Source organism: Eumetopias jubatus, unplaced genomic scaffold (assembly GCF_037043125.1).
Source record: "Eumetopias jubatus isolate StellerSeaLion01/CBP00866 unplaced genomic scaffold, mEumJub1_p1.0 scaffold_6, whole genome shotgun sequence".
Lineage (NCBI taxonomy): Eukaryota > Metazoa > Chordata > Mammalia > Carnivora > Otariidae > Eumetopias > Eumetopias jubatus.
The window spans coordinates 107,015,617-107,035,846 of NW_028274812.1; the positions used below are offsets into that span (position 1 = coordinate 107,015,617).

The 20,230-nt window shown below is 47.9% G+C and overlaps 2 protein-coding genes across 6 annotated transcripts in view; one reads left to right on the forward strand and one right to left on the reverse strand.

The window, feature by feature from the left end:
* GTPBP2 (GTP binding protein 2) lies at window positions 1–9,232 on the forward strand. Of its 4 annotated transcripts, none has more exons than XM_088023961.1 (13): window positions 1,660–1,748; window positions 2,323–2,437; window positions 3,466–3,492; window positions 3,778–3,962; window positions 4,314–4,422; window positions 4,603–4,800; window positions 5,103–5,277; window positions 5,429–5,648; window positions 6,078–6,213; window positions 6,351–6,409; window positions 6,956–7,127; window positions 7,526–7,690; window positions 7,925–9,232. In XM_088023961.1, exons 4-13 carry the CDS (start codon window positions 3,829–3,831, stop codon window positions 8,099–8,101), a joined length of 1,545 nt encoding a protein of 514 aa, XP_087880087.1. In that variant the 5' UTR covers window positions 1,660–1,748; window positions 2,323–2,437; window positions 3,466–3,492; window positions 3,778–3,828; the 3' UTR covers window positions 8,102–9,232. The 4 variants fall into 4 exon arrangements, with proteins under 4 accessions (XP_027953475.1, XP_027953474.1, XP_087880087.1 ...); XM_028097675.2 differs by having other exon boundaries at window positions 2,323–2,430; XM_028097674.2 differs by lacking the exons at window positions 1,660–1,748; window positions 2,323–2,437 and adding an exon at window positions 1–178.
* Window positions 9,233–10,635: 1,403 nt separating this feature from the next.
* Window positions 10,636–20,230, reverse strand: part of POLH (DNA polymerase eta) — a 37,588-nt gene continuing 27,993 nt past the window's right edge. For both annotated transcript variants that reach the window (XM_028097643.2, XM_088023960.1), the window contains exons 7-11: window positions 19,324–19,443; window positions 18,633–18,756; window positions 18,052–18,117; window positions 15,718–15,887; window positions 10,636–13,750 (exon numbers count right to left, since the gene is read on the reverse strand). In XM_028097643.2, coding sequence (XP_027953444.1) covers window positions 12,856–13,750; window positions 15,718–15,887; window positions 18,052–18,117; window positions 18,633–18,756; window positions 19,324–19,443 — 1,375 coding nt within the window. In that variant the 3' untranslated portion in view covers window positions 10,636–12,855. The remainder of the gene's footprint in view (window positions 13,751–15,717; window positions 15,888–18,051; window positions 18,118–18,632; window positions 18,757–19,323; window positions 19,444–20,230) is intronic.

Sequence of the window (20,230 nt, forward strand, 5' to 3'; positions counted from 1 at the left end):
AAAATTGTCTGGATCTGCTGGGCCCTTTTGCAGATTTTGGTCCTTCTGCTTCCACGGCTTTGGGGAGTTATGCCTTGTGGAGAGCAACTGAATGATAAGTAACCCACCCCGCTCCTTGTAGTCTTGAGGGGAAGCCATGGACTCCACCAGGTCTGAACCCCTGAAAGGATCACCAGAGGTAAGTCACTGTTGCTGCTTCTAGTTTTTGGAAGAAAACTGAGACCTGGAGGGAAGGGTCGTTTTATTTCTTGGCTGTATGAGGGCATCTCGATGTTTGCGAAAGAGGGGAAGTGGACATAGGGTGAGTGGTGAATCATGAGACAGCCATGGGGCTAGGAATCGAACCCTGGCGTCCTGACTCCCAGCCCTGCAACACTAACTGCTTCTCCACTCTGCCTTTCCAGTGTCTTGTGCACTGGTTTTCTGTCGCTGAGTGTTTATTCTTTGCCGACTGCAAGAGCCCTAAAAAGCAAGAGAGGCGGCTTGGCGAGAAAGTCAAAAGTCAGTAATCCCCTGGGCCCTTGGCCAAGTTTCTATTGCCGGCCACTTCCCCAGCCACAGCCCTAGCAGTGGCTGACGTAACCCGAGCCCCGGCCCCGCCCCAAGTAGGGGCCAGGCGCCTCCTACCGGCCTGGCTATTTTAAAACTACACTCGCTGTGCCGGGATTGGTTCGGCTTCAAAACAAAGGGGAGGGGTAATACTCGCTACGGGCATCCTTGTAGCCCTTGGGCTGCAAGGCTGGTTTATAGGTTCGGGCCTCGTGTCGGTGGCACCGCGGTGTCTCGGGTTGCTAAAACCAGCCCCCGGAGGGTACCAGCCTGGTAATAAAGTAGTGACTACTGGGTAAAGGTGGCTTAATCATGGCAACAATAACAGCCGTAATTAGGCTAACCACCATCTGCCTCCGCCCTGGCATTCGCCCTGACTCACCCCGACGGCACGCCAGCTGTCGGGGAAGAAACAGGGAGGGGCGGAGCCAGCCGGCTGGAAGGACCAGTCGCCCTGAACTTTGCAGCTCTCCAGGTCCAAAACCTGTTGTCTGGGATCTCGCTAAGGGGCCAAACCAAGGAGCGCCCACAAAGCTTGATTCTGATGTAAGCTCTCCGCCTCGGGTGACTGCCCCACCCCAGGCCGCGGGTCCCTAAACTTCTCCCCCACGGAGGCCCTAGGAAAAGACCGGCTCAGAGCAAGGAGATTGGGAGTCAGACTACAGCTCCCCTAGGCCTTTGCGCTCAAAGGCGCACTCCTTGCCTACGCCCCGAAGCCACGCTGCGGCCCCTTGAGCTGCAATGCCTCCTGGGAATTGTAGGGCATCGGGCAGCTCATTTAGGGGAGGTCCCAGGCTTGAGGACTCTATCTCCCGTGGTGCCCCGCGGCTGTTTCTGACGCGACCCCGGGCCAGAGAAGGGCGGGGGCGTGGCCTGCGCAGGGCCCCACCCCGCTCTCCTCTGGCTGGCCGGACGCGGCGGTGGCAGTAGGGGCGGCGGCGGCGGCGGCGGCGGCGGCGGCGGCGGCGGTGGTGGGGGGGAGGGGCCGGGCGGGGGGCTGGTGGCAGCGGCGGATGGACTCGCGGGTATCGGAGCTGTTCGGCGGCTGCTGCCGGCCCGGAGGGGGCCCGGCCGTGGGCGGAACCCTCAAGGCTAGGGGGGCCGGCGGCAGCAGCGGCTGCGGGGGCCCAAAGGGGAAAAAGAAGAACGGAAGGAACAGAGGGGGCAAAGCCAACAACCCTCCGTACTTGCCCCCCGAGGTGAGCCCCATGAGAAGTGGCGGGTGAGGAGAAGAAACCACTCTTTCCGGTCCCGGGACTCCAGGGAGGCGGGGCAGAGGGAATTGATACCCCCTTCCGGTGTCAGAACACTGGGGGGAAGAGGACAACCCTCCCTTCCGGTCCCAGGACCCCTGGGAGGACTTTCCTTCTGGTGTCAGGACCCCAGGGAGGAAGATTGGGGAGGGAGGATTTCCCCCCCATTCTGAACCAGTAACCCCAGGAGGAGAAGTGGCGAAAGGGTATCCCACTCTCATCCCCTTGGAGAGAGCAAAGTAGAATGCCGTGGCTTCATTCTTCTGCAATAGAAGGGAGACTGCATCCTGGGATGAGAAGGCAGCAGTTTTCTAAACTTGTTCCACAGGGGAGGAGGGGAGTACTGGGGAAAAGAGCAATATGTTCTGCCTCCGTCCCTGAGTACACATATACACACACATAAAAACAGATAACAGTCAGGCTTAAGTCCTCTTGCCCTTTGTCCTATGAGGAAGTGGGGATGGCTTCCTGCCCCATTTATCCCTAAGGCAGAGAATAACTGCTGTTTTGTCCCTCTTAGGAAAGGAGGACCGAGGGGGAAGAGCCTAAGCCAGTGGTTATCAAACCCTTAGCATGTATCAGAATCACCTGGATTGCTGCCTCACCCCTGGAGTTTCTGATTCAGTAGGTCAGAGGTGGGCCTGATACTCTGCATTTCTTACAAGTTCCCAGGCAGTGCTAATGCTACTGGTCCTGGGATCACACTTTGAGAACCATTGGCCTAGACCGTCATCCTTGTACCACTTTTCTGAAGCCACCCATCCTAATTCTTCACCTTTAGCAACACGATAAAAAGGAAGGTCTTTGTTAATGGGAAAAGATCTCCCTTTTACTCCATGGGGTAGAGATTGTGGGTGAAGATCTGTTAGAGCCTGGAAGTCAGAGGGCCTTGAAGAGATGGAATGATGACAGGAAGGAAAAAAGAAAAATGGCCAGGGAGGAGGAGTGCCAAAATGCAGGACAGGCAGAACAAGCAAATCTCTTATCCTGTTGCACCCTAGAGGGGAAGGCTCAGGCAACAGGTTGCTTCTGTTGTGGGTCACCTGATAGAGGGAAGATGTAGAGGAGGTTGTGTGGGTGGATTCAGGATTTCACCTCAACTGAGGCATGTGAATCTGGTTTCTTCTCTTCATCTCAGCCCCAACTTTGGAGCCCTGCCCCTCATTTTACCTGGGCTAGTCTCTCATCAGGCTTATAGTGACCAGCGCTGAGTTCACCCTTTGGCCCTGGTCCAGAACCTCTTGCAGCCTCTTACTCTTGGTGACATCAGCTAAGAGGGGTGGGCCGGAAAGAAATGGTGTCTCCCAGACCAGTGGCAAAGAATGACCTCAGCAACCCGAACACAGAGGAAATCTGGACCTCTGGGGGCAACAGTTTGAGGCCCCAGGGAGAAGGAAGCGGTGATCTTGCATCTAGGAAGAGTATACCACCAGTAATCAAAGACAGGAGGGACTAGATTTTTGTTTCTGGCTTACACGGGTGACTCACTATATTCTTAGAGGCCTTCAGAGAGGTCCATTGGGAATGAGTAGAGGGTTTGTGTCTAAGCAGGTGCCACTGAGGTTCCTGCTCTCTCAAGTTAGCTGCCTGGGCCCCAGCAGGAATCAGGGAAGTAGAAGTTGGTCAGGACAATGTGTCAAAACTGCTTTCTGTTTCTTTTCAGGCTGAAGATGGAAACATCGAATATAAAGTGAGTCTTAGGCTGGGGAGGGGCAGGTTGTCCTTGCTGGTACGGGGTGATTTTTTCTGAGATCCTTCCAACCCCATGATGTATAGCAATTTAGGGATATGATTCAGGGTAAAGGCTCTATACCTCATTCTGTTGGAGGGGGACTCACTGTTTGAGGAGACCAGGGATGAGGGGCTTTAAGTGGGAAGGAAAGGTCCTGGTCCTTACAGCAGGACAGGTGGAGCATGTGGGTTTAGGAGGAGCATCTCTGACTTGATTTTCTTATGACACCTCACCTGTCCTAAGCTGAAGCTGGTGAATCCATCCCAGTACCGCTTTGAGCACCTGGTGACACAGATGAAGTGGCGGCTCCAGGAGGGCCGCGGTGAGGCTGTCTACCAGATTGGGGTAGAGGACAATGGGCTGCTGGTGGGGCTGGCTGAGGAGGAGATGCGGGCGTCCCTCAAGACCCTGCACCGGATGGCAGAGAAGTATGCTTCCCAATCCCCATTCTCTTTACCTAACTGGAGCAGACCTGTGAATACCCAGTCACCTTGGGCCTGAGGGGCCAACGAGGGACTTCCCTTCTGCTGCCTGCTCTTGACAAAGGGCTGAAGTGGGGAGGGCTAGTGTTCTGGCTTCCTCCATATTGGACCGAGGCTTTTTTGCTCCTTGATTTAAGATTTGTTTGTTTAAAAGGATGTGGAATAGGCTGGAGGGTGGTAGGAAGCGAAGTTGGGTGTTGGGAGGTGTGGGAAGGCCATTTGGTCCAGAGCCAGGTTGGAAGGTGGGGGGTGGGGGAGTACAGGTGAGATGTGGCAGCCGTGGCCTTGCTGTGACAGGGTCGGGGCAGATATCACTGTTCTGCGGGAGCGGGAAGTGGATTATGACAGCGACATGCCCCGGAAGATTACCGAAGTGCTGGTACGAAAAGTCCCTGACAACCAACAGGTGAGCATACACCCTTCCCTTACCTCTCACACCCTTGCTCCCCAGGAGGGTCACTGGCCCAAGAACCTGGGGGTGTCCAGGTCATTATTTGGTTCCCAGGGAGTGTCACTGCCCTTAACCCACCCGTGCGTGGAGAGATGTAAGGGATCGGAGCCCTTACCTCTCGCAATTCATCCACAGTTCCTAGACCTCCGTGTGGCCGTCCTGGGCAATGTGGACTCAGGGAAGTCGACTCTGCTTGGAGTCCTGACCCAGGGAGAGCTGGACAATGGGCGGGGCCGGGCTCGGCTCAACCTTTTCCGCCACCTGCATGAGATTCAGTCTGGCCGAACCTCCAGCATCAGCTTCGAGATCCTGGGCTTTAACAGCAAGGGAGAGGTGCATGCAATCAGCGGGACCCAGTGGGGCCAGACTCTGAGGATGGGATGGTAGTGGTGAAGGACGGAGCCCGAGGACAGAGCCCAAGGGCAGACTTTTTGGAGTAGTGTAGAAGAAGACCCTGAGGGCAGGGAACAAGCTCTGTCTCCTTAGAAAAGAAATGGGGAATCAGCTGAGTTAAATCAGATATGGGGCTCAGGGGTAGGAGGCAGGGTCACCCAGTGACTGGTTTAGGTCCTGGCGACTCTTAAAGGGTTGGGGAGGCTGACAGGGGGCACTGAGAGCCCTGGGCTCTGGGCCAGGTGGTGAATTACAGTGACTCACGGACGGCAGAAGAGATCTGTGAAAGCAGCTCCAAGATGATCACCTTCATCGACCTGGCAGGCCACCACAAGTACCTACACACTACCATCTTCGGCCTCACCTCCTACTGCCCCGACTGCGCCCTGCTGCTCGTCAGTGCTAACACTGGGATTGGTACGGGGCAGGGACGGGGCTGGTGGGGGGTGCTGACTCTCCTACCCTGAGTCTCCTCGAGTCTGGGGGTCAGACGAACTCTCCTGTCCCCCCCTGCGCCCTCCCACGTTCTCACCCCTCTCCTGCTGCCCGCCTTCCTTCTCTGAGGCAGCTGGCACCACAAGGGAGCATCTGGGGCTGGCCTTGGCCCTGAAAGTGCCCTTCTTCATCGTGGTCAGCAAGGTGGACCTGTGTGCCAAGACCACAGTGGAGAGGACAGTACGCCAGCTAGAGCGGGTACTCAAGCAGCCTGGCTGCCACAAAGTCCCCATGCTGGTCACCTCCGAGGATGACGCTGTCACTGCAGCTCAGCAGTTCGCCCAGTCACCCAAGTAAGCCTTCCTCACCCCAGAGCCCTGATCCATGGGGGAGGCTGCCGCGTGGCGTCCCACCCCGGGACAAGACCAGTTCTGGCTCAGTTCTGTGGTTTTTCCGGTTGGGATTATGGGAGGGAGTTTGTGCTAGCCAGCCTGGAGGATTGCTGGTGCCTGGGACCCAGGAGACAAAGTGCTATGCCAGGCATTCGCTGTCTCCCTTGGGCTCCGGGATGAGCCTTGTGAGCCACATTCCTTGACTGGCTCACAGAGAAAGGACTCAGAGCTCCTGACAAGGTCAGCAGATAGGAGAGAGGTGCCCCTGCCCACTCCCCGCCCGTCCCCCCCGCCGCCGCCCCAGAAGCTCCCCGTTGCATGCAGGGAGCTCTAGCCTCTGCTTCCTATTAGAAGCTTCCTCATCTGTCCATTCCATGCCTCCCTCTACAGCGTCACTCCTATCTTCACGCTCTCCAGCGTGTCTGGAGAGAGTCTGGACCTGCTTAAAGTCTTTCTGAATATCTTGCCACCACTCACCAACAGCAAAGAGCAGGAGGAACTCATGCAGCAGCTGACGGAATTCCAGGTAATTGGCCGCCTAAACGGGCAGTGAGTTGGAGAACTGGGAGGGACTAATTCTGACCGAGGCCTGGGCCTGTTTAGAGATTTTGGACTTGCCAGCCCTACTTGGCTGGCTGTTGATAGCGTTTTCTTTGGCTTCAGGTGGATGAAATCTACACAGTACCAGAGGTGGGGACGGTTGTTGGAGGGACACTTTCCAGGTGAGTTGCTTTGCTTGCTCCCCACCCCCTTCAGCCCTCACACAGCCATACACTCCATCATGGCCTTAAGGAGACCTTGGAGTTGTACAGAGCCATCTAAATGACGTGCTTGTTTCCGGATTGGGCTTTCACCATGAGAAGAGCTGGAGAAAGCTAGTCTGTTGACTCAGGAGGGAAGAAATAGTATTGCCGCTAACTAGAAATCTCCAGGCTCCGGAGGGAGAAGTGTGGGTCTTGAGCCCCAGTTGTATGCACCTGACATCACTTCCACATAGGGAAATGAGAGATCCCTTAAGACTTTTTTCAAAGCAGAGGGTGTGTTTAGTGTCAAAGCTGCAACTACCTCTCACCGTCACTACTGGCCTTTCCAGGTATCAGCCATTAGAGTCTGAAGCTTGAACTGGGGCCTCCTCCCCTGCCCCCCCTTCCCCCAACCGAGGGAGTCCGCTTAGAAGGGAAAGAATGTTCTGGGTGACCCTCGCAGAGAAGCAGGCTGTGGGGGGGGGTGCTAAACTGACACCATGCCACCTGCCCTCTGGGCCGCAGTGGGATTTGCCGTGAGGGGGACCAGCTGGTGGTGGGCCCCACGGACGACGGCTGCTTCCTGGAGCTGAGAGTGTGCAGCATCCAGCGCAACCGCTCTGCCTGTCGTGTGCTGCGAGCTGGTCAGGCTGCTACGTTGGCCCTCGGGGACTTTGACCGTGCACTTCTTCGCAAGGTAAGGTGGGAGGATGGGTTGGAGAGGGAACCCAAAGAGAAGTGCCTGGGAGACTGGCTGCTTGAATGAGAAGCACCTAAGATGCTTCAGAGGAACTCAAAGGAAATAGTCTCTAGCCCAAGAAGCTGGTTACATAGACTGTATGAAAAAGGCTTGGAATACTGAGAGTACTTAAATATGGATCGTTGCCCAGGAGCCTAGAAATACTAAGCATTAGAAGAAGGATTAGAGGGATAAGGAAGGGTTCTAAGTGGAGGGTTTTGAATATTGTCTTCTGAGGTCTTTGTGTTTGAAGTCCTAGAGGAAGAGGTTCAGGAGCTGAAGAGGGTGTGACGGTGGTGGGGGAGGGAGAGATTAATGCGAGGTCTGCCCTTGGTCTGGGGGCTGTGCCTCCGCAGGGCATGGTGATGGTGAGCCCCGAGATGAATCCCACCATCTGCTCAGTGTTCGAGGCAGAGATAGTCCTACTGTTCCATGCCACCACGTTCCGGCGAGGCTTCCAGGTGACAGTACATGTGGGCAACGTACGTCAGACAGCAGTGGTGGAAAAGATCCATGCCAAGGTGAGAGGGACCCAGCCATGCCGTTTTTCCAGGGAAAAGTTAGAATTCTTCTGCCTCCAGAAAGGAAGGAGGCCTGGCCCAGACTCACAGAGAACTCCCTGATCCCACAAAGGGGACAGAGCCCCACTCTGGGTGGGTAGAAGGCTGATAGGCCCCTGAGGGTGGAGAGCCAAGGCTGGCAGAGAATGGGATGGGAGGCACTGTCCAGGACGAGTGACGGCGTATCTGCTGCAGGACAAGCTGCGGACAGGGGAGAAGGCAGTGGTACGTTTCCGCTTCCTGAAACACCCAGAGTACCTGAAGGTGGGCGCCAAGCTGCTGTTCCGGGAGGGTGTCACCAAGGGCATCGGCCATGTCACCGATGTACAAGCCATTGCAGCAGGAGAGGCCCAGGCCAACATGGGCTTCTGAACTCCTCCAGGCAGGCACAGCTCCATTCCTGTCCCTACAATACATAAGGTGACTTCTGGCCATGCTGCCCACTGTTGGCGGCTCTGTGTGTTAATAGGCAAGGGAGAGACCGGTGCTCTCTGCCCCATGCTCCCTGCCACCTTTCTGGAGAGGTGCCAAGCTCGGTGTGGCCAGGGAGGGGCGGTCCTGAGGGAGAAGACAGGAGAATTCAGGGCAGTGCTCAGCAGCTGTGTGCCCACCTGGTTGGCTCATCAACCCTGGCAACCCCATGGCCTGTCTACTGGAGGGAGCTGACCACCGCCACCTTGGCCCCACTGTCGAGACTGGGCATGATTCGCCGGTGTGGTCCCTGCACTTCAGGAATTGTCTCAACAACTGGGGGTGGTCCTCGAAAGCACTCCTTTTTCTATACCTCTTCTCAAGGCCATGTAAGTTGCCCATCTCTACTTGACTGTGGACAAAAGACATTTGCTCCTGGCCATCTGGTGGCCTAGGGTCTGAAGAAATGGCACAGGGACAGAGCTCCCACCTTGTGCTGAGACATGAGGTCTGTTCCTCAGCTTTGTCTCCTTTCCCTTTTTCACTCAAGGGCCATTTCCCATTTCTCTGCTCATAGGCCCCACAGGTGCTATTTGTCGTGCTGGCCCAGGCGTGGGGCTGCCAAGCTCAGGTTTGGCATACCGAAGGTCAGCTGCATGTCAATCGGTCTTGTCCCCTCCTCTGCAGTGATTTGTTGGTTTTAATAATGGATCAAACAGTGTTTTACTTTCCCAGACGAGTGACTGGGGACCTGACCCACAGCTCCTCATCCTGCCACCCTTTTCCCCCACTTCCTGCTCCCATGTAAGTCCTCCCTCTGTTGCAGGGAACCTGGAGGAAAGGGAAAGATGTTGCCATATTTCCTACTCTTTTAGGGCATGGACTCCCTCCTTTCCCTTTGTTAATGTCCTGGGTTCCCCGGACTCAGGGATTTGTTGGTTCAGGTTTCTCTGCATATATGTGTGTGTGTGTGTGTGTGTGTGTGTACACACACACACACACACATATCTATACATCCACACACACAGATATATACATATATATTTAAATACACACGTATATATTGTACAGAATAAAAAATGTTTTATTGAATACACTGTGCTTATGCTTAAGATACGGGCTCAGCTTCCAGAGCTAGATTCCTCTTCAGGATCAGACAAGTGAAACCCTAACACTGCTGAGCCCTGAATGGGGAAAGAACCCATCTGGTGTCTCACTCACCATTTTTCCTTTCCTCTCCTTCCCATGCGATCAGTGTTCTGGTATTGTGACCTGGCTATTCTGGCCTATTTGCATAGTTCTAGGAGTGAGCAGAATAGAAAGTGGAACTGCCGTCTTTTCAGCTGAGATAGGTAACCACCCCACCTTTGAGGAGGTGGCCCCTTGCTGTGGTCACAGTGGTGAGGAGACCGCTCCTGTGCCTGTCAGAGATTTGGAGATTAGCATGCCAGCTACTTAATGATGAAGAATGGATTTTAGAGTCATGGTAATCTGGCCCTCAGCCTTTCCCTAGCAATGCAAAATAGCCTGAAGTGAAGTTTACATAGCCTAAACTGGCTTCTTGGAGCTCTGAGGGCCACCCAGCAAAACCTTAGTCCTTTCTTCCTGTTTGTGTTCAGAGTACCTGTCATGTTTTATGGGACTGCGTTTTGAGTACTGATCCTTACCAAAGAAACTTGATGATAAATGTGGCCCAAGGTCCCATGAGGCATTCTGTCTCCAGGGTTTTTTTTGTTTGTTTGTTTTTAAGAGGGAGAGTGCGAGCCAGCGAGCAGCCGGGTTGGTTGTTGGGCAGGGGGGCGGACGGAGAGAGAAGAAAATCTCCCAAGCTGGGCCTGACACAGGGCTTGATCTCAAGACCCCAAGATGATGACGTGAGCTGAAATCAAGAGTGGGAAGCTGAACCGACTGAGCCACCCAGGCGCCCCCATCTCCAGTGTTTTAAAGTAGTAGCTTCTCTAACTATCCAAGCTCTGCTGTTTTTAAAAAAATGTCACTGGCTTAACTTGCTACTGTAGAAGCCTGTGGTTGAAGAACTTCCCCTTCCTCCTGTGTTGGGGACTAAGAGCTATTTACTTCCTTCTGTGCCGTTGCTGATAAACAGCCATGAGAGTAGGTTGTATTCAGCAAAAAGGTACTATAGCTTTTCACCCAACACTAACTTTTGCATGTCCGTCTGCTGTCCCCTCCACAGGCTAATTGTCAGTATGCTGGGGCAGGGTTGGCATTTCCAAGAAAACAGAAGGCGTGCTGCTGGTATTGTCGTGACTAGTTACCCATTCCCCCCGTCTTGGCCTCTAGAAGTCCAATGAAACCAGAGTTTCTACCACATTGCTTTTCTATATGACTCTTTCCAATCAAAGTGTTCAAATTTGTTCCACTTAATCTGTATAGTAACCGAAGGAGAGTATTGCTTCATTTTAGGTTTTTGGTTTTGTTTTTTTTTTACTTTTCACTGGATTAAGAAAGGAAATTTTAGAAAATTATCTCAGTACTTATTTTTTTAAAGATTTTATTCATTTATTTGTCAGAGAGCACACACAAGTTGGGGGCGGGGGGCAGGCAGAGAGAGCAGCAGGCGAGACTCGATCCCAGGACTGAGGGATCATGACCTGAGCTGAAGGCAGGCGCTTTTACCGACTGAGCCACGCAGGTGTCCCATGATACCAGTATTTAGTAAGACATCTTCAGGAACCAGTGAGTTATACCTTGATACATTAATGGAACATTTAGGAGGATAAAAAGATGTATAAAGCAGCCCCCCTAGCACCACACCAGTGGCATGTACATTTTTACTCCCAGTTCCAGTAATCCATCTAAAATTATTTACTACATATGTTTCATCCAGTGAATCTCAAGCACCTATTATGTGTAAGGCACTGTGAAGAATTCTTGCCCTCAAGAAACTACAAATCTACTAGTAGGAAAGGGCCAGGTACACAGTATTCAACTGCTACAAGAGGAAAATATTTTTGAATGAAGTAATTTTCTGCTACACTCAGCATTCTTCAAATGCTGCCCCCTTCTTCAAACCAAATACAGACCCCACAATTTATAAATAAGTTTGAAAAGCAGTTGGTTTGTGTATTATGTATGAGAGGAGGGATACGTACACCATTCTTCTACTCACTTCCCCCAACACCACCTAGTTCAATTCATCTTCAGTTGAGTTCTCTGTGTAACACAAGGTTTCCCATATCAAAAAAGCTGATTTTCCACATAGAAGAATGCAGATTAAGAACACAGTACTATAAACACGGACAAGTGCAGAAAGCTACAATAAACCCTAAGCTAAATATTCAGACATCAGAAGGGAAGAGAGGAACATGCCAGTGACCCTGAAAGCCAAGCACTACCTCTTAAGTTTGTACTTTAGGGTTTAAGTAAATGTCATTGCCCTCTACAAACCTGGCTGGCCACGGCATCTTCTAGATCAGTATTTCTCAAACACCCTGGAGAATCCTGTTAATATACAGATTCTGATTCAGTAGGAATGGGGGTAAGGCTGGGACTTTTTTTTTTTTTTTAAAGATTTTATTTATTCAACAGAGACAGCGAGAGAGGGAACACAAGCAGGGGAGTGGGAGAGCGAGAAGCAGGCTTCCCGCAGAGCAGGGAGCCCGATGCGGGGCTCGATCCCAGGACCCCAGCACCCCAGCTGGGATTGCGACCTGAGCCGAAGGCAGACGCCTAACGATTGAGCCACCCAGGCGCCCCAAGGCTAAGACAATTTCTAACAAGTTCCCTGATGACCCTGATGCTGCTGTTCTTCAAAATCACACTCAGCCTAGGAAGATTCTAGAGATGATCTAGTTCTGAGCATGACTTACCCAATCTAAACAGAGTTCCTGAACTGGTCCATTAACAATCTCATTCTACACTAGACCAAATGCAAGAGGTAGAAGGGCCAGTGGCTAAAACTGTGGCCATAACAGGATTTACTTGTATGAAATGCAGTATTTATTGAGTAGCTTCTGTGTACAGAGCCCTACCCTAAACTAGTTATCACTTTAGGGTTTCAGGTCTTCACCTCATGTTCTCAAACCTCACATTTTGGTCAAAGCATTACCTGAACTGCCCCCGTCACAAAGCTTGGGGAAAATTTCAAAAAAAAAACGTTTTTTTTCTTAGTTCCTATTTTGTGCCATCTTTAAGCCACGCACTTTAAATACACTGTCCTTAATCTCCCATAATCTGTAAGGTTTATCAGTTGAGGAAAGTGCCTCTCCTAGGCTTCGAGGCCCACACATTTGTACTCTGACACCGCCTCCCTAAACTCTGATGATTAAAAACTCAAAGCAGGGGTGCCTGGGTGGCTCAGTTGGTTAAGTGACTGCCTTCGGCTCAGATCATGATCCTGCAGTCTCAGGATTGGGTCCCACATCAGGCTCCCTGCTCAGCGGGGAGTCTGCTTCTCCCTCTGACCCTCCCTGCTCTCATGCTCTCTCTCTCTCTCATTCTCTCTAATAAATAAAATCTTAAAAAACTCAAAGCAGTGATAATCTGCAAGATAAGTTAGTTTTTACATCTCTGTCGGCAATGGAATTGGGATCCATGCATGTGAAGAGATGGGAGTTTCAACTCCGCATCTAACTGGATTATTTCTCTTACTAAAAATTTCATAAAGTTACAGATTTCCTTGCGAAGTGAGCATATTTCCACCTCCTAGTTTACAGGTAAACTATTAAAACCCTGCAACAAGCCTGAGGGCAGCACTAGTGTGTTAATGGCTTAAAAAATGATTCCAATGTCTGCATGCCCTCAGGCCTAGGGCGTTTATTACTGGAGGCTGAAGGGCTCTTGGGATTTCTTTTGCTTTGAGGAGAACTGGCAGGAACAGCCTGTGAGTTTGAGGAGTGGGGCTGCAAAAAGGATTTCTGCAACTCCAATGCAAAATGATAGTCCATATGTTCTGGCATCTCCCATACAGGTACCAGAGAGCCACACTTCTCACAGGGCACTTGGTCCTCAGCTGCCATAGGAATTGGGGTAGTAGTTGATTTCTGAGCCACCTCCAGAGCAGAGCTGGAAGTTAAAGAAGCAAGCCTGCTTGGGCTGTTCTGGGCCAAATCTATCTCTGTAGGAGTTGTTTTAGAGGATCCTAGCTTCAATGCTGCTTGACAGACAGGGGTGCAGTCTGGACACTCCGCTGGAAGACAGTTTGTTAACTCTTTACAGCTGGACTGTGGATTTTGTGGAGTGAAGAAAACTGAAGGATTATTAGGCTGTTTCTGTGTTAGAAGTAGACTCTTCAGCTTAAAGAAGGGCTCAGTTCCCGTAATACGACTGGTTTGGAAAGGTAAGGAGGGCTTGGATGGTGAATTGCTCATGGGGGCCTGGGTAGTGGCAGTAAGAGATGACAGTGAAGCTTCTTTGACTTTCTGCTTTTCTGCAGCTTTTTGGAAGAATGATTCCAGAGAAGTGGTTGCTTTCTTAGTGGCTGTCACTGCTGGGCCACATCCCTGGGTCTTAGCTTCTGGACTGGTAACTGGCACCTTTGGCAGAGAACTTGGGTCGTTGCTCAAGAAGGTGGTGATGTCTGTGCAAGATGAAGGGGCAGGGGCAGAGAATTTGGTAGCACAGAGGAAGAGCATTGTGAGGGGAGGGGACCTGTATAGAAAGTAAAGGAACAAGATTAGCACTAGGTCATATACGTAGTTTGTAAATGACTTGGGATTATGATTCTGCCACAAGAGGAAACTATTACTGCAGTGTTCTTAAATATTAGGGCATCAGATTAGTACAGATTCAGTAGACCTGGAATAGGCAGAGAATATGCCTTCCTAACAAGTTCCTAGGTGATGCTGATGTTGCTGGCTTAGGACCACATCTTGAGAACTGCTGACTTGGTGAACATCTAACCAGGTCAGACATATATAAAATGGGTCCCCTGACAGCTAGGTATTCATAAGGTATATCAGAAGATACATAAGAACAGTTATAATTTAGGATTGAGGCAAGAAATTTTAGTCAGGTCAACAAAAAAGCTTTAGAATATTTAGATTGGGAATTCTCTTGATAAAATCCTGTTACCCATTCTGTTTTTAAAGAGGGCACCACTGTTATAACCCTCATTCTGACAGACTTTCAACTCGAATTTCTAGAGAATGAAATCCCACAACTGGAATTACCTAACCTAGTCTCAGAAACATTTCAAGAAATGCCTGCCATAGAGTTACTCATTATGTCTAATTACTCAAATAATTTTCACATTAGTTGAATTTCAGAAGATAAAACATGCTTTTATATACAGATTAGTCTCTCAATGAGGTAAAGAGTAAATGCTGTTTTAAAACTGTTATGACAGTATCTCACTATCCCCTGGTTTCATGCTTTTGGACACTTATAATCAGATCATTTTGATGCTTCCCTGTCAACAGATTTCACACTCCTGGTAAATATTAGAGTCTGTCAACTTATAAGGTTTCATATGAACACAGTATCATATTTATCTTTTAGTTCAGTGAAACTGTTCAATATGTGAAAATAAACACATATACCAGGAAGTAAAAGTTAAATAAAATATTCCACACAAAGAACAAAAGATTCCAGCTTTAGAGACCCCATCATATTGTAGGTCTGCACATACAGTAGGATCCACAGAGTTAGATAAGCAATAACTTAGGTGTTCAATGAATATTTAGTTGACACAATATCACATTAGTTTCAGGTTAAACTTTTATTTTTTATAATCCAGTATAGATCTATAAGTAAACAACCAATTTGTTTTTTTAATTTCTTTTTTAAAGATTTTATTTATTTATTTGAGAGAGAATGAGAGAGAGCACGAGAGGGAAGAGGGTCAGAGGGAGAAGCAGACTCCCTGCTGAGCAAGGAGCGCGATGTGGGACTCGATCCCGGGACTCCAGGATCATGACCTGAGCTGAAGGCAGTCGCTTAACCAACTGAGCCACCCAGGCGCCCTAAACAACCAATTTGTTTCTCACATAATTATATTTGCATTGTGAATAGAAATACTTTTTTCAATGTAACAGGCTATGTTAAATAAAGGATTCCAATACTGAAAATCATTAATATCTGAGCAATAAATAAACACGTTCCAATGATATATTTGGTTATTTTTCATTACCAAATGAAGTGAAATTTAATATGACATTTGGTATTATGCCAGTGGAGCTTGTAATTGAGTTGGGATGTTAGATTGAGATTATCAATAAATATAGGTCGCTTTCATTATCAAGGAAGATAGTTTTAAGATGAATAATCAAGTGTTGAGAGAGAAGTTCCCAAGTGTATCCTTGAAACTTGAGTTCCATACTCACACATGCAATTGGTTGTTCCCTCTGAGTGCAGCAAAGGTAGGGCTAATATTGGTTTACTTTGCCCCTGGAACCCACCCCGGAGAACTGGAATGCACCAGATGTCGGCACAGAAGCTCTAGTTGAGCTGCCTTAGTTCTGGTGTTTCTGTTGTGTTCTGCCGTTCCTCTCCGGGGTAGGTCCTACTAGCAAGAGTCACCAAGAACCTGCCCCAACTAGAAAGCTATATACCCACGAAGTTTAGACCAAGTTAGGGTACAAGTGTCTTCTGAGAAAACAAGCTAGAATTCAACTCACCAGTCAGTTTTGATCCCTGAAGTGTTACAGTTCCTGATGACGGCAAACGCGTCGTGGCTCATCTTGTGAGCGTCATAGCGGGTAAGGGCACAGCAGCGGCGCACGCTGCTGAGACGTCTGTCTCCTTGTACACGAATGCTCACAGCCAACTGGGTGGCCACCCTGTCATTCTGTGGGTATAAAAGGATTGAGACCAGAACTAAAGTTCTTGTGAGCATCTGGATTCTATATACTGAACTGTGTAAGAGGAAATTAAGAACCAGGGTGACAGAATGGTTTGGAAAAAATCACGCTTAATTAATACTTTAGACAGTGATATGACAAGGATCTTATACGTCCAGAATTACTTTTGGCATAAAGTCCTTTTAAGCTTAAAGACATAAATTTCCAGGGATCCCTACTGTGTTGCATTAGATACAAAGTGGGAAGAAAAGCCCCACTTGAAGGCTTTTGAAGCCTTACGAAGCCTTATAAAGATAAATGAGAACAGAGCGACACCTAGTGAGCAAAGGCAAGGAGGCCCGTAACAACTGGGATCCTCTCCCTCTTTATGTGGCCCACCAAAGAACAAACGTTCACCACCACCAATTCAGCTAACAAGGGGCAAACAGGTGGTTGTGGGTGATTTCTGACAGTGTACAGCTGACTTGTAGGACTCCTATATGTGTAAACACGAGAGAACATACCAAACAATACCATCAGGAAAGTGAAAAAAACCTCAGAATGGAAGAAAATATTTGCAAATGATTTGTCTGACAAGGGACTTAGACCCCAGAATATAGAACTCTAAAAACTCAATGATGAAGACACAAATAAACCACTTCAAAGATGGGCAAAGGATCTTGACAAATTTCTCCAAAGAAGATAAGAAAATGGCCAACAAGCACCTGAAAACCATATCCACTAGTATGTTAAAATAAGAAAAAGACAGTAACAAGGATATAGTGAAATTAAACCCTTTTTACATTGCTGGGAATGTAACACAGTACAGCAACAGTCTGGTAGTTCTTCAAAATGCTAAATATAGTTACCATGTGAACCAGCAATTCTAATCCTAGGCACACACCCAAGAGAAAGGAAACATGTCTACACAAATATCCATACATTGATGTTCATAGCAACACTGTTCATAATAGCCAAAAAGTGGAAACAACTCAAATATCCATTCACTGATGAATGGATAAACAAAATATGGCATATCCATACAATAAAATATTATTCATTCATAAAAGGAAAAAAGATACTGATACATGTTACACTACGAGTGAGTCTTGAAACTATTATGTTAACCAAAAGATTTGAAGCCAGCCAAAAGGCCACATACTGCTTTAGTCCACTTACAGGGAATGTCCAGAATAGTAAGTCTATGAAGACAAAGCACACTAGCGGTTGCCTAGAAATGTTCTTGATTGTGGAATGGTTGAAACACTTCTGGAATATACTAAGTTAAAACTATGAGCTGTATACTGTAAATGGGTGAATTTTATGGTATGTAAAATATATACCAATAAAGCTATTTTTTAAAGATTTTTTTTAATTTACTTATTTGAGAGAGAGAACAAGAGAGATGGAGAGGGAGAAGGGGCTCGATCCCAGGACCCCAGGATCATGACCTGAGCCGAACGCAGATGCTTAATTGAATGAGCCACTCAGGCACCCCAATAAAGCTTTTTTTTTTTTTTAAGGAAAGGATAAACTAATCATCAGATGTCAAATCTTTGACTTCATACTCTATCTCTAAAACTGCCAGTAATTCTCTGTCACTTGGACTATATTTAAGTTGCAATAATTTACAGTCTAATCCCTGAATGCCCTTTTTAATGGCTCTGTATTCTGATGAAGATCCGCTGTATATTCAGGATTGCAGGAGGGGTTAGATAAGAAATATACAAAAGAGTAGAGGCAAATAGTAATGAGGGGGATGAGGTAGTCGTATGTTCACAGTTCTAGGCTTTCAAAGATCATGTTGAGTTTTATGGGAGTTCTGTGGAAGAAGATAAAAGATTTCTTAAAATTTCCTAGTCTAGGGGCGCCTGAGTGGCTCAGTCGTCAAGCGTCTGCCTTCGGCTCAAGTCATGATCCCAGGGTTCTGGGATCGAGCCCCACATCGGGCTCCCTGCTCGGCAGGAAGCCTGCTTCTCCCTCTCCCACTCCCCCTGCTTGTGTTCCCTCTCTCGCTGTATCTCTCTCTGTCAAATTCAAAAATATATATATTAAAAAAAAAATGTCCTAGTCTGGTATCTTTTTGTATCTTTGTCTCTACTTCTCCAGGTAATTAACAACTGGTAATTAAATCCCAAAGCTCACCCCAAGAAGAAAGAAAGAAAATCTTACATCATCTCGGTCCTTGGTTAGTCTCTCCTCTAGTTCATGGGCTAATTGCAAAAGCCACCATTGTACCTAAAAAAGTGTTGAGACTTTAATCTTTCATTTAAAAATTCTAGGTTTGTTATAGTACTAGATGGAGGATTTGTTCAGTTCTCCCACAAATATAACTGTACAATAAAATCTCCCCCATAACCAAGGGATCACCAGATCATAGAAATTTTCTGACCTGCCCTAGCTCAAGATTTTCATTTTCTTTTCCAGCTGGCATGCCATCAGGTGAACTTCAGGCATGTTTCAGCTCTGAGAAAAAAGAACACATACAAACTTGGGGCATAATATCCCAGGCCTTCCAAGTTACCACTACTCAAAAACTGAGTAATTCCATTTCAAACTTCAGTTAGTTCCATTTTATTTCTTTTTGGGCGGAAAAAATAAATCAAGCTCCATTTTCAACACACACACAAAAAGACCTTCATACTTTACAACCGAAAGGTCCCATCTAAATTATTAAACTTTCTGCAGTTGCCAAAACCTACCCACTAATCCCTGTAAAAGAGGCAATGTTCTCATCAAGAATGCCTGCCTACCTGTTCGCGAGTAGCCAGGGCCGTCTTTCCTGGGAAGTTCTTGCCGCAGCCAATGGTTTTAGGTAGTTTCCTGGGTTTAACTGGTTCATGTTCAATCCCACGGCACATGGCATATAGCCAAGATCTAATAAAAGCAGCAAAAAAACTTTAAGGTGAAAGCAAATGCTTATTTTTGTTAAAATAAAATACCTACATTGTGCTACCCTTTTATCTCCTTCATGGAAAAGGAAAAATATGTCCAAAATTAAGTATACTTCACCTCTGACAGAATCCTTGCCCTTCCCAAAGAATTCTAGTGCAATATATTGCCAAGGAGAGGAACACTTGGTTATGCTTTTTTAAAGTCAAGTCATCATTTGTATTTTTGGAAAAGTACTGAGCAAACCACTGATTCATATCCCCAAGTTTTTTGGTACTTACTTACAAAGATTTTAAGGGAATTATCAGCATTTTAGCACACAAAAATGATGTATATACCCAAGCCTATCAACCTATTTAGGTAAATGAAAAACTACTCTAGACTGACAGGCCACAGTGATTTAATATTTTAAAGCAAAAGGACCAGTGATATTACCTCGAGGAACAAATGTTAACTTAAAGATAGGTCTAAATTTTACTGGATGCTTTTGTCCATATTTGAATTTAGCATCTCCATAAAGGTTATGATTGAAAAGTATTAGGAATCACTTACCCATTCTTCTGCCCAAAATGACTCTGGAGCTGGGATTCAGTGAACTGAGTCAGTTCACCCATGTATTCCACCCCCAGGATTTCGATGACAGAGGCACCTAGCTTTCCTCCAAGATTACGGCTAACAAAAGAGATAAAGAATTTATAGGTCACATCATAAATATCTGGTTAGCAGCAGACATAAGAAATTTTGCTTGTGTAAATAGCTCTCCAGAGGATTCAGGGAAAATCAGAGCACATATTGGTCAGTCCTGTAAACTATTAATTTTCTAGTATAAGACTGAATGATTCTGGAAATTCAAATACTCTGGGAGTTAGGACCTGGGAAGATTAACAATAGCATAAACAAAAGGTTAAAGTCGTTGATTAGGGGCACCTGGGTGGCTCAGTCGTTACGCGTCTGCCTTCGGCTCAGGTCATGATCCCAGGGTCCTGGGATCGAGCCCCGCATCGGGCTCCCTGCTCCACAGGAAGCCTGCTTCTCCCTCTCCCACTCCCCCTGCTGTGTTCCCTCTCTCACTGTGTCTCTCTCTGTCAAATAAATAAATAAAATCTTTAAAAAAATATATAAAGTCGTTGATTAGTTTTCAAGTCAACTGTATATAAAACTTCCAATTGTACAGGATCTACTGTCCCATTGAGGGATTAAAATTCTAACCCCAGGGGCACCTGGGTGATTGAGCCAGTTAAGCGTCTGCCTTTGGCTCAGGTCCTGATCCCAGGGTCCTGGGATTGAGCCCGGAGTTGGGCTCTCTGCTCAGTGGGGAGGCCTGCTTCTCCCTCTACCTGCCACTCCCCCTGCTTGTGCTCTCTCTTTCTCTGTCAAATAAAATCTTAAAAAAAAAAAAGAATATAATAATAATTCTTAAGCTTGGCCTTTGAGGCTTCCTATAATCTGTCCTCAACCT